Below are 18002 nucleotides of genomic sequence, written 5' to 3'. Positions count from 1 at the left end.
ATGATTAAGACAAATTTTAAATGAGATGAGATAATGATGTGAGAGAGCTTCAGACAGTGGGAATGTGACTGACATTCACACTCATTATATATAGAAAATACAATCACATTCCACCCCAAACAGAAACACACAAACACACACAAACACCCACCCTCCCACCCACCCCGTATGTTAAAAACATATGCTTAAATGAAGACTGAAGACTGAGTTCACCTCTGCTCGCCAACAAATTGTTGAAATGAGAGTCAACGAGCAAAGTATTTTTACAAATCATATTCCTTTTTTATATAGAACTTGTTTTTCGACAAGAAATGTTCATGAACAACGTGAAAGATTTACAAAAATTGGAATTCTTTGTGCATTCTTTTGAATGCAAAACTAGTCATGTATTAAGCATCTTAATCTATGTATCTTATATGTGGGTTTTAAATTGCTTAAAAAGGAAAATGTTGATGTAGCTAAAGTCTTTGATTACCTGACTGAATATTTAATGCATAAAAATGTAAACCTTACTCACGTCATTAGTCTTCTGAAATAAAATGCATAATCTATACCTGTGTTTGATCATTATTGTTCTGATACTCCAAAATGACCGAACGATTGATGAAGAATATATTATACGCCGTCAGACCCAGTGTTCACACAGAACCGAGCAATGCACAGTTTGTCCTGCGGGTGGCAGTAATGAAACTTTTGTGCCAAGCACAGATTACGCAAGCAAGAGAGAATGCCCGAGTACCATGCCGAGTCTGTGCGCTTCAGAGAGTTTCAAATCTACATCATACAGGTAACGAAAATATTTGATTAAAATATAATAGAAATGCATATAGTTACACATTGTATTAAAAATATTAAACTGATCTTATTGTCCGGTGTTGCGTATGTTAAATCTACATGTAAAGCAGTCATGACTAGTATACAGAGAGTCAGCAGCTAAGTTACAAGAGAACAGGTGTACACATTAAAGAAATGTAATTTGTTAATAATATGCAGAAAAGTGTGTAAATGTGCATAGATGCTTAATTGTTATTTATAATAGTTTTTGACTGCAAAATTTGTTGTCAAATAAATGAACATGAGCTTATTTGCTTATAAAACAGTGATATATGACAGTGAAAAGTGATTGAAAAATAATCCTGAAAATGGCTATTTATGAGAAAATAGGTAAAAGAGTTAATGATGCTGAGATTAAAAAAAAAAGTTTAAAAGAAAAAAAAGGTTTTTGTAAAGAACATCGATGGACAATGGTTTTGATAACGTGTATAGATATTTTATCCAAACATGCGTGGGTACTTGTGTTACGAAACAAGACCGGAACTGAGGTAACTACAGCTTTTGATTTCATTCTAAAAGAAAGTACAGCAAAAATACAAACTGACCAAGGGAAGGAGTTTTTTCACAAACATTTTCAAACTTTAATGAAGAAAGATAACATTGTTCACTTTGCTACGGGTACGGGACAGAAAGCAGCGGTGTGTGAAAGGCTGAACAGAACGCTAAAGACCGGGATGTGGAGATATTTTACAGCTTTTAACACGAGAAAATACACAGACATACAGGATTTGGTTCAAGCGTACAATCACAATCACCATCACCATTCCAGCATCAGAATGAAGCCCGTCGAGGTCAGCGAAGCCAATTCCTTCAGAGCATTTACAACTCTATACGGACTATTTTCACCGAAATAAAGAAACTAAAATTCAAGTTTAAATTCGGTGATGTTAGAATTTCCCGTTTAAAAAGACAGTTTGAAGGTTACGAAAGGTTACAAGCAAAATTTTACCAATGAATATTTACAATTTCCGAGCCGATACCGAGAGATCCACCGGTATATAAGTTACAAGACTATGACGATGAAAAAAAAATGAGGGAACATTTTATGAACCTGAGTTACAAAAGATTATTATTGGGAAGGACAACGCCTTCAAAATAGAGAAAATCCTGTCTGAAACGGCCCGAAACCGGAAAAAAGTCTGTCTGGTGAAATGAGTAGGGTGGCCCGAAAATTTATCTCCTGGGTTCCGGCCAAAGACGTATTTAACATCACACCTTAGAATTTAAAAAGGATCGTCGTGAACATAACTGAAGCGTATAACCATTAAACCATGGAAGAGTGCGGATTCTTTGTAACCCTTCCAAGCAATGCATCGATGGACGTTTATCCTAATAATAAGATCGCGCACTATACTACTAAATTCACCAAACCAATCGATTTAAGCAGCTTTTGGGAGATGGCATTGACTGAGGTGCAATATAATCATTCGTGGTACTCATTAACGAAGCATGAATATCTGTCTCATTACCCTGAGGGATGGAAAGAAAACACAAAACATTTACTTAAATATCAGTCATGGATATTATAAATGTATGGAAGAACTGGTCAGTGAATTCAACAAAACAATGAAAAAAAAAGGATATTGAAATGGAGATAACCTATAACCCTAAGAAAAATAAAATACGCACGGTGACCCAAAAATACTATACTTTCAAAGCTAATGGAAACTTAGCATGTATGCTCGGATTGAATTTCTAAAAATTCAGAAAAAGTAATATTTCAAGTTTACACAGCTCACTTAATGAGAATGAATGAATGAATGAAACACAGTTGTGTTGCTTCTGCAGTACTGCAGGTTGATCAACAGATGGCGCTAAATCTGCACATGCACACATGGAAAGCAGGTTCAGCGATCATGCTTCTGCTCTCTTCAGACTCATTTTCTGTGAATTGAATCTCACAAAAATCGCTGTGCGAACGGGGGCACATGCAAAGTTTTATTATTATCTGGACACACAGGTGAGATATTGTCAATCTTTATGCATTAATATGGTGGCTGTCAGTAGATTAGGATAGTTAATTGCGTGTAATCTCATGTTTTTTTTATTTTGGTATTTTATTGATGTTGCAGTATTCCTCAGGTGGTTTTCACATTACTGTTAGTTACATTGGTGTTTTTTTCGCTCTTATGTGATATTTTATATTTGTTGAAATTTGATTATTAATTAAATTCTCCCATGCTAGTTAAGAAGAGATTCTCCATTTACTGATAAACGGGATTGTTGTGTGCAAATAAAGCGGTTTTATTAAGTTTTAGTAACTATCAGTTTTAATAAAGGCATTAAATAATGGCGTTGAACATTTTTATTTAATATCAAATATCAACTCTCTAACTTTGGTAGTCCCAAGTAATATATGGCAATAAACAGATTTGAAACTTGAATAAGATGGCGTCTTGCTAACTAATTGGTTAGCAGTTAGCTTGTTGGTTAGGTCAGTCATCATAATTTTATAATTTTACTAAATTTTAGTAGTTGGCAGTCTGAGAAGTTTTTATTATTATTCTTTGTTGTAGCTGAATCATATCTTCATTTTTTTTCTAACAGAGTTTTGGATTGAGTATTGATAGAGGAGAGGTTCCACAGAACTTGCCAAAGTTGGTAGAGCTTAAATTTGCTTCCTTGCTATTACAACTGGAGATTCACTACCATGTCCCAAGCACAGCTGTAGATAAGTTATTGGCGATGACTTGCATTATTTACTGAGTGATGCTTTTTTCCCTTTGTCTTACCGAAATATTGTAGACACCTTACAAAAGCACAAGATTGACAATGATGAGTTGCTAGTCAAAGATCTTGCTATGTCTTTAAGTACAACAAACCCTTTACTCACTGCAATAAAGCATCGTGGTCCACTAGCCTCTGCATTTAAACATAAACAATATTACAGGGAAAATTTTATAGACCCTGTAGAGTATGTTCTTGAGGCCAAGGGAAACAGAACCTTTCAATACATTCCAATACTTGAGTCTTTATAGAATCTACTTCGTCAAAATGACCTGCTTGACAAAGTCGTCGAAAGTCACAGTTCTCAACAGTTAAGAAGAGATGGCCATCAGTACAGGTCAATTCAGGATAGTCAGCGTTTTAAAGCAAATGGTCTCTTCTCAGAAGAGTTGAGGATTTCTGTGTGCTTATATGTTGATGACTTTGAAATTTGCAACCCTCTCAGGACATCAAGAAAAAAACAGAAGTTATGTGCAATTTGCTGGATTTTGAGTAATGTACCATCAATGTTTCAGTCAACATTGTCTTCAATTTATCTTGCAGTTTTGTGCAAGACAGAAGATGTGAAGACGTATGGATTTGAGAAAGTCTTGCGACCTCTTTTGCATGATCTCAAAACTCAAAAGCAAGGTGTGTATGTCCACTAGCTGGGAACATTCCTTTAAGGAACAGTACAATGTGTTGTAGCCAATAATCTTGCCGCACATTGTATGGCTGGCTTCAGTGAAAACTTTTCATGTGAGTACTGTTGTCGATTTTGTACAGCTTCTCATGCAGATTCTCAGAACAGTGAAGTGAAAGCAGGTGAATTTACACTTCGGACTACAGAAGAACACCAAGGACATTTTAAACATGCTACAGAAAAAGGGGTAGATGTCATGGATGTGAAAAAAGCATGTGTTTTCTGTGACAGCCTTAGCTACTTTAGTGTTACAACAGGCTATCCTCCTGATTTGGCACGCAATCTTTTTGAAGGCATAGTACCAGTTGAGCTGGCAGAGTGCTTTTTTTTTTTTGTACTTATTTCAAAGAAGATCTTGTCTTTTAATAGGATCAATGAACTCATCCATACTTTTCCATACAAATGGGGTGATAAGACAAATCGACCTCAACTGGTGCCACAGACATTTGCAAGTAAAAACTCAATTGGTGGCAATGCACATGAAAATTGGTTTCTGTTAAGATTACTGCCACTGATTATTGGACATTTGGTGCCTGCAGATGAACCTGTGTGGCTTATGATTTTAGGCTTTTATTGTGGATATTGTGGAACTGGTTGTGTCTCCAGTTCATATAGATGAGACGATTCCATACTTGGAGTGCAAGATCTCAGAACACCGTCAGAAATATCAGGAGCTGTTCCCACAAAAACAACTGCTTCCAAAGCATCACTTTTTGGAGCACTATCCAGAAATGATTTGCTGTTTTGGCCCTCGAGTTTTTCTCTGGACATTGCGATTTGAAGCTAAGCATAGCTACTCTAAACAAGTAGTTAGGCACACAGATTGCTTCAAGAATATTGGCAAGTGATGGTTGGATATTACATGCAATTACCCAGCTCTGAAGAGGCCACCTTACAGGTCATACGTGTTTCTGCAATCACTGTAGAGCTCATGAAAGAGGATGTTGTACCTTAATGTTAGGTATCCTGGTATCACCACTGTCAACATTGCCCAGAATGTCTCGTGATGGCATCACCTACTAAAATGGCATGATAATTATGGGGCTCTTTGTGGGCTTCCAGAATTTGCAGAAATTACTCAAACTTGTATAATCAAAGACAACCTGGCTTTCGTTGCCAAAGAAATGTGTTCCTGGTATCGAAAGCTCTTCAGGGCCTTTGAATTGATACCAACTCGTGTAATTTGCTTAATTTTCCACAATCAGTTTAACCCATACCCTCTTGCTGATTATTTGGTTGGAGGTGTTCGGATGATTACCCTAAAAGCACACATACTGACAGATGAAGTGTAATAACCAACCATTAAAGTCTTGTTGGAAATTCCATCCATCCCACCATTTTCTGTACTGCTTATCCTACACAGGGTCGTGGGGGAGCCTGGAGCCTATCCCATAGAACTCAGGGCACAAGGCGGGGGACACCCTGGTCGGGATGCCAACCCATTGCAAGGCACAATCTCGCACACATTCACACACTACAGACAATTTAGAAATGCCAGTTAGCCTACAACGCATGTCTTTGGACTGGGGGAAGAAACTGGAGTACCCAGAGGAAACCCCTGCAGCACGGGACACACACAGGGTAGAGGCGGGATTGGAACCACCAACCTTGTGGGAAATTGCAATGTATTAATCTGTTGTATATATTTATTATATTTCTACTTGTAGGACTTTGTGAAGATCATAGTACACAGTGTTGACCAAAACCCCCAAATGAAGTTTTAAAAATAGAATTCACTCATCAGGGTGTTAAATCAAAATGTTATTCTAATAATGAAATATCTCTTTCACTTTATAGTAAATTATAAAGTGATATATAGTATATAGTATATAGTAAAATCTGTTTATTGGCATACTTTAAGAAATATCTATAGTTAGGATTGGACTGCTGGCATTGTACTCATATATTCAGCGTCTCTCCCTCTCTTTCAGAAAACCGGTTTGACGTGATGGGTACCCCAGCCAAACTTCTAGTGATCTTGGGAGAAAATAATAACACCAGACTCATTGAATGACCTTAAAAGAGAAATCCAAACACAGCTTAGAGTCTTTGAAGATTTTTTACTTCAATTCAAAGATCCTGATTTTAATGATTTTGTCAACCTCAATTCAACTTCAGACATACAAGACAGAGCTACACTCAAAGTCATTCAGTTGCCTTCATCTACAAGTATCCCTTCTGCTTCACCTGTGCCAGAAATAAATGAGGCATCTTCAGTTTCATCCTGTGACACAGACATAGTCTCATCCCCACAGTCATCTGTACTCTCCACTCCAGAATCTGTGTCCTCCGTTAGAAGTCAGAGATGGCTTGAAAGTTTCCTGATACCACAGTTTAGTTTTGATGCTGAGATGCAGCTACAAAAAGTTCAACTTGCTTGTCAAACTGATCGCACTCTCCTGAGCCCCAGTGTCAAGCTCAAGTCTGACATTTTGGATGCTTTAGCTTCAGAAATAATAAAGTACAAGGCATACCCTTCAAGTGCAGATTGTGACGTAGCTGCTGCTTTGGTACGGAAGCACCGGTGCCTCAGGGAGAAAGGCTCTGTGAGCGGCTACTATGGCTGGAAAATTAGTTTAAAATACAAGACGGAAAACTACAGAACAAAACTGATGAACATAGGATGTTCTGAGCTAAACATCATCTCCCATAAGCGGAAAGGATCTATGGGAAGTCATAACCAAGTGAAGAGACCTAGAAAAGCCGAGGTAAATTACTATCCAGATTACCCATTGGGTGAAACAAAAGATACCCTTGAAAAGCAAAGGATTGCACTATTGTCTGAGATGACTAAAAGAAACAACAAGCAGGTTATTAAGGCACAGATGGACAGAACATTTGCACACAGGAGGCATGAGGTGTTCGAAGATTTGCCTTTCATCCTGGAATTTAAGAAGAGATGGCCAGCACTCTTTACTGAGCGAGAGGTAAGTCTTTGTGATGTATTGCCAGCTGTGATGAGTTACTTGGATGATTGCTGTACATAAATCCAAATTATGAATTGAAGTTCTTTAGATGTAATTCAGGTTTATATTAATCTGTAACAATTTTGTATTTCATCTGTGTGTAAGTGCTGGTAAAGAAATACTGTATTGGTATATGATATTGTAAGGAGTGTCAAAAATTTATCAGCAACCAACCTGATTTGTCATTTTAAAATGTTATTAGGTATCTGCGGAATTCAGCAGAATTACAACAGTCCCTCTGGTGTCCAAATTTATGGGTCAGCTTGATCAGTTCTCAGCCCAGCTCCTCAAAATTTTCAAAAAGAAAGGAGGAACAGGGGCTCAGAAGATTACAAGTATCCTGTCAGTTATGGATCAGGTATGTTCTGCTGAATTCATGGTCATTTAATCTGACAATAATTCAAAATAGATTAAAGGAATAGTTCACCCAAAAATGAAATTTCAGTCATTATTTACTCATACTCATGTCGTTCGATCCCCTTATGTCTTTCTCTTTTTTTTCTGTATTCAAAAGGTAAATTTTGACCAGATTGTCCTGCTCGTTTCTCTCCATACAATGGTGAGTTCCTCTTCTGAAGCTTCGAAAGCACACAAAAGCATCATTAAACAATTCCATGTGACTCCATACAAACGAGTTTGGTAAGAAACAATCAGAAGTGTAACCCACATTTTTTACATTTTTATTTATTTATTTTTTAATTAATTTATTTTTTTTAATCACACCATCTACCATTGCTCTCCTGTGCACGTTCGTGAGTGTTGACTTGAGACGAACTGTTCCAAATGATTCAGTCCAATATGGTGAGCTGGTTCTTCAGGTTCACGGAAAAAAAATCAGTTCAAAAGAACAATTTGTTCATATACCGGTCATCTATTATTCTCAAGAAATGGCGGAGGGTGCGATTTTCAAAAAAATAGGGGTTACGCTTCTGATTGTCAGCAAACCCATTCGTATGCCTTCAGAACACTCGGATTATACAGCAGGAGTCACATGGAACTGTTTGATGCTTTTGTGTGCTTTTGAAGCTTCAGAAGAGGAACTCGCCATTGACTGTCATTGTATGGACAGAAATGAGCAGGACAGTCTTGCCAAAATTCACCTTTGGTGTTCTGAGGGGAAAAAAAGACTTTGGGAGTTTAAACAAAAAGGAGGATAAGTAAATAATGACTGAATTTTCACTTTTGGGTGAAGTTTCCCTTTAAAGCTTGGTTTATATGCTCTGGAATGTTAATATGCACATGATTCATACTTTTTTCATTTCAAGGCTTGTTCCTTTACCACATTTCTTAGAAGCATCAGAGTTGTGATTTGTGCAGCTACAGTTGGCACAATTGTGAGATCCAAGATTATTTTGTAGTTTTCCTATAGCAAAGCTTCTGGTTTAGGACCATTTGTTAGTTTTCTTGTATTGGTTTTTGGGATTTTGGGCCCCTCACACATGCAGTTGCCGACAATTAATTTCAACCAATGAATAGATTGGCAAACTTGACTCTTGTAAAATTACCACAGTGGAATAATCTGTATGATGCTATTTGAAGTGTTACAAGTACAGGAATAAGCCTGAAAAGCAAAATGCTAACTTGTGTGTTAATTCTGCTGAACACTGCTTATTTGTCACATTGTCCAGAATGCCACCAGAAAAAAAACATGAATGCGTCCTGAGAGCACTTTCTGTTTATGTGAATGAAGATCCCTGAAACCTCGTGGAGTACATGGTAAGTTATTTAAAATTGTTAAAACCTATTGTATGTTTCGCTAAAACAAACTCCCCCTTTCACCCCTGATCTGTTAATTGTTTCTTTTTGTATTTACCTTTTTTTTTTTTTTTTTTTCAGGAAGTTTCACATGACGAATCCCTAACCTCTATGCGCAAGACCACTCTAGGAATCTATGTCATCATACACGAAGGGGCAGAGGTTACAGACCTTTACTTAACAAAGTTAAGTAAATCCAACATTTTGTTTTTTTGAATGTATGTGAAAGATACCCTGGAGACACAGTTTTGCACCAGATTATTCTACAAAGACACAGCAGAATGGATGATCCTGGTCCTGGAACGAAGGTCTTAAAAAAAAAAGGGCCGCATTCAGTGCTGAAAGAAGCCCCTTTAGCCTGACTGGACACATTCACTCACATACATTTTTTCAGGAAAACTGTTACTGAACGGCATCGATTTGAGAATTAAAATGGTTCGTAGTAAAGATGAATTTTGCTTGATGAAGGAAGGAAATGCCAATTTCATTCTGGAAATCCTGAACTCTTCTCTTTTTACCACAGCCAAATACCCCATCGAAAGAGTCCGCATGAAGACCTTCAGTCTAGCTGCAGGAAGCTGCATTTGTTCACAAGAGAATCTTTTCCTCGGAGTTTTACCGAAAACCATTATCTCTGGGATGGTAGACAACAACGCCTTCAGCGGAGCATACAATAAAACTCCTTTTAATTTTATACATTACGATGAGGAGTTTATTGCGCTCTATGTAGATGGTACGCAATATCCTGCAAAACCGTTTCAGCCTGTTTTCCAGTCCGATAATGTGGTTCGCATATTCCATTCTTTAATTTTAGCAACAGGAAAGCAGCTAAAGGATCAGGCGATGGCAATAAACAGAGAAGAGTATCTGAACGGTTATACTTTATTTGCATGCACCCTGAATCCTGATGATGATTGTGGGCAACATTTGTCATTAATAAGGTCGTGGAATATGCGTTTTTAACTCAGATTTCGACTCAGCTTCCGAGAACAGTGAATCTAATTGTGTTCGCCAGTTTCGACAGTATTCTAGAAATAAACAATTGAAGAAACGTGCTCATTGATTACCAGTAACTCACATGGATACCAGAGAACTAACGGAGGTTATGAGAAGTTGTCCTGAAATAGATAAAATATTCTGTGGTGTGATGGCCTGTGACCAGCTGCCTGCGAATACACTGAGAGAGTTTCCTGCTTTATTCATCATGAACACACACCGGACACACGGGACACATGCCGAGCGAGCTCTGGCTAGCTTTATGTCTTAACCACGAAACCTCTGGAGAGTTTTTTGACTCATATGGAAACCCTCCAGACTGCAAACTCTTTCCTGACTCTATTAATTATTTTTTTGACAAAGAACTGTTGCAAAATAAAATATAACCCTGTACAAGTTTAAACTTTTACTTCTGTTTGCTGCAGGCTACACTGTGTGTTTTTTTCTGTCACAGAGCAAAAGGTTACTCATTTAACTGTATTATGTCTACCTATAGCAAAGATTTAAATAGAAATGATAATGTTGTAGTATCTTTTGTTTAAAAAAATGTATCCTAGAGTAAATAAAAAGCAATCATTTACATGTGTACAATGCGTTAACTCTCTAGATATGTTTCAATTGCGTGTGTAGTATAATATTAAATCACAAGGTTTCACAAGAAAATTGTTGATGCAAAGTTATTTTATTGAAATAAATGGTATAAAATACATCACAACAGACGTCAGTCATTTTAAAAATCAAACCAGACAGAACGGTTAAGAGTGGGAGAGTTAAAATGGTCTCAGGTGTATAAGAATCATACTCTTTACTTTTAGGGGGTGAAGAAGGGGAAACCAGTTGAGAGGGGTATGCCTGAGGGGACGAGTCTTTAGATCTTTTTATGGCAGATATTTTGCGGCAGACATCACCATTAGGTATTGCTGAAAAAGGTATATTTAGACTGGCTACAGTCTGTAATAATTCTCTCCATCCTAAAGGCCTCCAATCATCAGATACTTTATGAGGGGCTATGTGATTCTTAAGCAAATCCACCATGTGAGATCCATTGGTAGTTTTTCCATTAAAAATAAATTCACCATCATCATTCCATCTTTGCCGGATTTTAATTTTTTTTTTCCGTAATGTATGAAGCATTTTTTTTTGTTCCTCGCAGAAATGTTAGCAAGTGCCTCTTGTACAGTACGTCTTTGGGAGGTTGCGGACCTTCTGTCATTGACGCTTCTGTTTGGTTTTCTGGTATTTTAGGTAAACACAGGGTCAGTTGAGCTTTAAAGTTTTTTTTCCTTTTTCTTTTTTTTTTCTTTTTCGGATTCTCACGAGGAAACAACCCTGGCAGGAGACGGAGTTCCTCTGGTGTTTGTGCTTTCAGATCAACACATAAATATCCATAAGGTCTAGCGGTGGCATCCTGAGAACATTCTAAAAAGTACTTGTTACCCGGATACATTTGATGGGCTAGTATGCTGATCTGTAATGTGTCTCTAGGGTTTTTAAAAAGAACCATCTAGTTGGTGTTCAGTTAGATTGTTCTACTGGTTTTGCCTTAAAAAAAAAGTTTTGAACGAGATACATGGCACTCAGATTTCTGTGGTCGGTGTATTTTGTAAAAGCCTTTTCTACTTGGTCCTTTTTACTGGCAGATTCCATCAAGTCATCGATTACCAATAAGTTTGTTTTGCTGGGTGGAAATAGTTCATCATCACACAACAAATCAGAGATTCCTTGAAAAAAATTTATATTTATTCCATTCATCAATTCATCTTACATAGGTTGCCAACACGGATAACACCAGACAATGTTTTCAGGATCTACTGACAGTACCTCTTTACAGTTTTCCAACAACATTTTGATAAACTATGATTTTCCGCTATTACTAGGTCCACAAACGGTACATGAAAAAGGCAGTTGCATCCTCGCATCAAAAGCAGATACGTTCAGATTTTCCAATACTAATGTTCAAAACACATCAGCAGAAACAAAATAAACTTTATACATACATACATACATATAAACATGAAAAGTCTTAATAACCATAAGGGAGAGTTGTGAAATCAGGTAATAAAACACACTTATCGTACACAACCCTGAACCTTTTTAACTGTGAATGCTTTCTCACATAGACATATAAAATACCTAGACGCCTTAATGGCCGCTGGATCGTACATCAACGTCACCACCATCTTAGTGCGGGCAACTTTTCCATCATTCTCATAAGTGGACTCGAGAAAATGCCTCAGTCGTGTGCTACTTGGAGCTGTATAAACCGCAGCACAATTAAAAATAGGTCTCGGGGAATTACTTTTCACAAGTAAGACTGAAAAGTTGTTTACTGACACTGATCTGGTTGTATTTGGTCATTAAAACATTATGTTGACTGTCGGAGTCATACTATTAATAGCTAGCGATATCGCTATTTAGCTGCGAGTCTAGATATTATAGGAAACCAGAAAGTTTACATTCTTTCTTATATAGTTTTAGTGTATGGTATATTATATATCATAAACTAAATTGCCCGTAATCGAGATATTCATTTATATTGCAGTTTTTTTTCTCAAAACTGACTCTTATGCCAACCTACTCATTTCAGCTAAGCGGCATGAATCTTACGTTAACGCATTTGTATATACACCTGCACACATTGAATGATATACATACAAACACTGTGATGGCAGTGGGATTGAGGGGTCATGAGATTAAAGAATTGTTCCTCACAAAAATTGTTCCTCGTAATTTATTTACTCTAATTTCAACCCAGATGGTATGTGTAGGATTTTCAGTGTTCACCTGATCATGAACTGGAGATTTTTACACAATTTTTTTGTCTCCTTCCATTCTATCAGCCTACTCAACTAAAAACTCTAAAATTCTAATATTTGTGTTCAAATCGACAAGTGTGTGTGTGTGTCTGTGTGTGTGTGTGTGTGTGTGTGTGTGTGTCAGCATCAGCCAGGGAAGCATATTCAACACCAGCATGTTTAAGAATGCAAGCCAGCTGACAGAACATTGTACTAGTTATGCACCAAACAGCTGAGGCTTTGTTTCATGTGAAATTAACATTACTCAAAATATTTTCATTATTTTCTCTAATAGGACCACTCCTATGCATTGCCTGCATCTCCCACTGGTCTAAAGACCAGATTCTGTGAAGCCTTGGCTAGAGTGGAGAGTCTGGAGCACGAGTTGAGGAATGTGAAGGACTGGGAACGGAGGGCAAAGAAGACTGCACGTGATCTTCTAGAAGATCTGAAGGGAAAGAACCTTATAAATGAAGATCTGAAAGAGAGACTCAGTTTCTACTCTGGTAAAATGAAAATAACATCTTTTTAGACTCTGTTTTTTTGGAGTTGTTTTTTTTTAATGGTAAGAGCACTTACTAGTTAGTCTGTTCTAAATGAATTTCAGATCTTCCGGTAGTCCTCCTACAGGGCCATGAGTACACAAAAGAACAGAGGGAGTTTGCCCTCACTCTTCATTTACATGGTCCAAAAGCCTATAACTATTTGAGGAAGTCTCTTCATCTTGGCCTCCCACATCCACATACATTACAGAGGTATTCTTCATTTCATTGATTGCACTTTTACAAAATACACATGCCTCCAACATTAGTATGTGCACCCAGCTTGGGTGCCAGTTAAAGGCAAACCTGCATGAGCCCTTAAAGACCTTTTTTTCACATCCAGTGACTGGTGAGAATGTGTTTGTAATGATGGATGCTTGCCACATGTTGAAGCTGGCACGGAATATATTGCAGGCTTACAGTCCTATAAAGAGCAGTACTGGAAAGATCAACTGGACACACACTGTTCAAATAAATGACGTTCAAATCAAAGATGGACTGCATGCAGCCAACAAGTTAACAGACAAGCACATATTTTTCAATTTCCAGAAGATGAAGGTGTCCTTGGCTGCACATACACGCAGTTGCTCAGTGACAGTAGCTCTGCGCACATTGCGAGACCTCGGCTATCCACAGTTCAAACACTGAAGCAACAGCTGAATTCATTGCGGTAGTACTATATGCAAACATGGTTATGAATAAAATGCTTTCATTTAATGCAAACATTTGCTTTTAGATGATTGACAGGCTCTTTGACATAATGAACAGCCGCAATCCACGTGCTAAAGGGTTCAAAAGTCCCCTGGCTGCTTGGAATTGAAGTGATAGAGTAGAGTTCTTGTTGAGAGCCAGGGAATATTTGATCAGTTTGGTGATGAAAGATGGCACACCCCTTCACCAATCAAAGAGGTCATTTAAAATAGTCAAGTTTATGTTCGTGTGAAGAGTTCATAAGTTATAGGCATCATAAGTTCATATGATGCTCTGTTCCCTTGCTCTGATCTTTTCAGTGACTGTTTTGTTTTGTTGGTATTCTTCTATGTTCAGTATTTTTCAGTTCATACAGGTCTCAGAATGGTATGTACAGCACTATGTTCATATGTTTCAGACCTTCCCAGTTCTGTTCTAATATTGTTCTTAGTCAGGTTAATGGCCTAGAGATAAATAATTTACTTAAAGGACCCTAACCCTAAACTAATTTACACTTTTAAGGAGCATGCAGTAATTTTGCAGTATTCACTTTCCATTTTATATCTTTATGTACTCTGATGCAGTTACCAACCAGGGACATTGCAGTGGGGTGGCTTCTTGGGAGCCATCTTGGGAGCCATCTTGTCCCGTTATCAATCTCTTTGACTGATCTTACAATGGAGCAAAATTTCAATTATTATAGCCATCTATTGGTCACTGCCCTAGCCTGTCACACTGTGTTGTTGTCAGATCAAGTCCATTTACAGCTTTCAGTGAGCAAAATTACATGATGCTAGCTTTGGAGTATCTTGATTTTGCCATATTGACAATACTGACATATTGACAAAACATTTTCTTTTGAAGGTACCTGTCTGTCATGGGGTTCATCATCAACATTGATACCCTCATGTTGTTGATTCCTGAGCTGCTACAGTTTCAGCGATATGTCTGCACCTATCGATTTAGCCAGGATCACTTGGAGCTCCTCTTCAATTCTATCTAGGCATCAGGTAAGGATTTCTGAAATTTGCAGATATATAAAAAAAATCATCTGAAAAGTGCAAATATCAGTATTAAATGCATGATTAATTCAAATCCCGATTCAAACACCCATGCAGTCTTACTCCTAAATGCCTGTGTCTTTGTCTCACCCAAGCTCTACTGCCTTTCTTTGGATTACTATCCTGTTTGTTACTCCACAATCTGCTCGTTTACCTACCTGTTACTCCACGATCTCCTCATTTACCTACCTCTTACTCCACCGATCTCCTCGTTTACCTACCTGTTACTCCACGATCTCCTCATTTACCTACCTCTTACTCCACCGATCTCCTCGTTTACCTACCTGTTACTCCACGATCTCCTCATTTACCTACCTCTTACTCCACCGATCTCCTTGATTATCCAACCTGTTACTCCACCGATCTCCTCGTTTACTTACCTGTTACTCCACGTTCTGCCCGTTTACCTACCTGTTACTCCACGAATTCCTCATTTACATACCAGGATATATATGACTTTCTGCATCTGATGTTTTAGTCTGATAAAAAAAAGTCTTACACCTCTCGGATGTGTACATCAGCAAATTTTCATTTTTGGGTGAACTATTCCTTAAGTGTTGTGAATGTGTCTGTGTGTTTGTTTTTAGGAGGCTGGAATAACAATCCTACTGCAAACCAGTTCCAGGGCACTTTCCGCCATCTCATGGTCCAGTGCGGTGTCTCACCAAGCATTTCGGGAAATGTAATAGAACAGAATGAGACTGTGTCCCTATCGGCTGTTGAGATGTCGTCGACTCTAGCAGCAGAAGAATCTGAAGACCTTCCATCCCCTTTTGTAAACATCGCTGCACTTGGCTACCTGCCAACTCGTCTTGGGAGCCTTGTGGACAATGCCCTTGTGTACATTCAGGGTTTGTCGTTCGTCAGATTTGAGGAAGCTGTCCTGTGATGTGTGCTGTGCTAGCTTGGTGACAGATGCTGTATCTGCATCATTTGATCAGAGCTACCACTTGCTTACACTGAAAAACAATGGAGGACTGATGATTCCTTCTGAAGGTACAGTGAAGGTGGTCAGATCAGCTGAGTGGTTTATTCGCCAGTCATCCTCTGGGAAAGCCGTCAAAGTGTCCTTGATCAGTCAACTTGTCCGAGCTGAGATTGGCTCAGAGGATGTGTTTTGTCTCAAGGAGCACATTGAGGAAACACAGTTTGGAATTGACAACCATCATTTTTCTCTCTTGTCATTAGTTGTGTCTGTCTTCCACAAACTAAGGATGCACCACATTGCCAAACTGAACACACTTACACTTCAGAGTGGCAACTTGAGAAAAAAGCTCTGCAAAGCAGTTTTTTTCAAAGGGTTTTAGCTCTTGCACTCTGCAACCCTACAAAGGATTAACGATTATAGATGATTTATAGATATTATATAGCTTTTAATGTTGTTATTATTATTATTATTACTTATTGTACTATTCATTACTCACTATTTACCTTTTTATTGTCTATATCATTTTGCAATTGATATTACATACTATTTGATATTACATTCTAATGTATTATTATTATTATTATTATTATTATACAATACAATTAGGGTACTACTCATTACACACTATTCATTTTATTGTTAGTGTCTATTCTGCAAGTGATATTCCATATTCTACTTATTATTATTATTATTATTATTATTATTATTATTATCGTTGTTGTTGTTGTTGTATTTTACATATTATAATTACAGTATTATACATACATGCCATTCTATATCCTACTATATGCTATACCCTATTTTCAATCTATTATTATGCTATTATATTATTGTACTACTTATTACTTTTTTATTGAATGTTATTCTTAATTATCCTTATAGTTATACTACTGTAAATATATTATTTACTATTACATCTTACTTTATATATATAATACAAATATATTTGCTGAACTGTTGTTGTACCAAATCACATCTGTATTTTCATAAAGAAGCCATCAGTTATCTTTGTTATTGTCTGTTTTGGAGTATGTACCTGTAAATAATTGCATCATTTTAGTGCTATAAAAATATAGAAAGGAGCCTGCCAGTGTGATTTTCATTTGTCAGTTTGTTCAATTTCTCAATTTTGGTAAATTGTTACTTAAGATGGGCATTTGTTTTTCCCCAGTATTTCAAAGGGAAATAAAAAAAGAAAAGCTAAAATGGTGAGATTAAACACAGAAAAGACTTTTTTGAAAAGATTTAATTTACACAAGCTTTTGTAATTCCTTATTAAACAAATTTAACTATCTAGTTTAACTACCGAGATTTTAAGTAACTGGAGATTTTTTGTACACCACGTAGATCATAAACCACTGATATCAGTTGATAAAAACAAATGTCATATTTTTATCCAGAAAAGCCGCAGCTCTCCCTTTTCGTTGCATTTGTTTACAGGGAACTCTTGTCCGCACCAATATGGCGGACACGTTGACGTATTGCAACAATGGACCGAAGTGGCCAATGAGGCGTCTAGGTATTTTATATGTCTCTGCTTTCTCAGATGAAACCCCTTTTTATCTCGTGCGATTTGGTTATGTAAGGTTATGATGATAAGTTGACCGGTTTGATCCAGATTTTTCACTCGTTCGTCCCCCAGCTCTGTCAGCGATTTCAAAATGATGACTTCAGAATTGGTATAATTTAAATTAATGCCTTTAGCTTTCATTGTTGTTTTTCCTTCTATACTTTCATAACCGTGGGTTTTAGGGCCTGCACTTATGAATTCAAAAATTTGATCACCATCATCTAGTTCGCTGCTAAGTCCACCAAAGTAATCGCTCAAAGACGCCAGTTACCTTGCTTTCTTTTAAAAATGACGCTGTCGGTGTTGGTGTATAAACAACGCCGATTCAATCGCTCCAGTAAATTGTATAGTTCAAGTCTAGCATATGCTGTATTGAAAATACCAGTGAATATATTAGCATTCCCTGGTTTAATAAGTCTGCATAAATAAGTCTGTATAATGCCACTGCACGATTAA

The 18002-nt window shown here is 37.3% G+C and overlaps 1 protein-coding gene across 1 annotated transcript; it reads left to right on the top strand.

Moving 5' to 3' along the window:
* The first annotated feature begins 727 nt into the window (after window positions 1-727).
* On the top strand, window positions 728-16531 carry LOC113544587 (DNA transposase THAP9). Its single transcript, XM_053241918.1, has 5 exons — window positions 728-787; window positions 13051-13261; window positions 13363-13510; window positions 14852-14997; window positions 15636-16531. Exons 1-4 carry the CDS (start codon window positions 728-730, stop codon window positions 14988-14990), a joined length of 558 nt encoding a protein of 185 aa, XP_053097893.1. The 3' UTR covers window positions 14991-14997; window positions 15636-16531.
* The last annotated feature ends 1471 nt before the right edge of the window (window positions 16532-18002 follow it).

This window comes from Pangasianodon hypophthalmus, chromosome 18, assembly GCF_027358585.1.
Source record: "Pangasianodon hypophthalmus isolate fPanHyp1 chromosome 18, fPanHyp1.pri, whole genome shotgun sequence".
Lineage (NCBI taxonomy): Eukaryota > Metazoa > Chordata > Actinopteri > Siluriformes > Pangasiidae > Pangasianodon > Pangasianodon hypophthalmus.
Note: the sequence above shows the minus strand (reverse complement) of the source record. Positions and strands in the feature narration are given on the sequence as shown.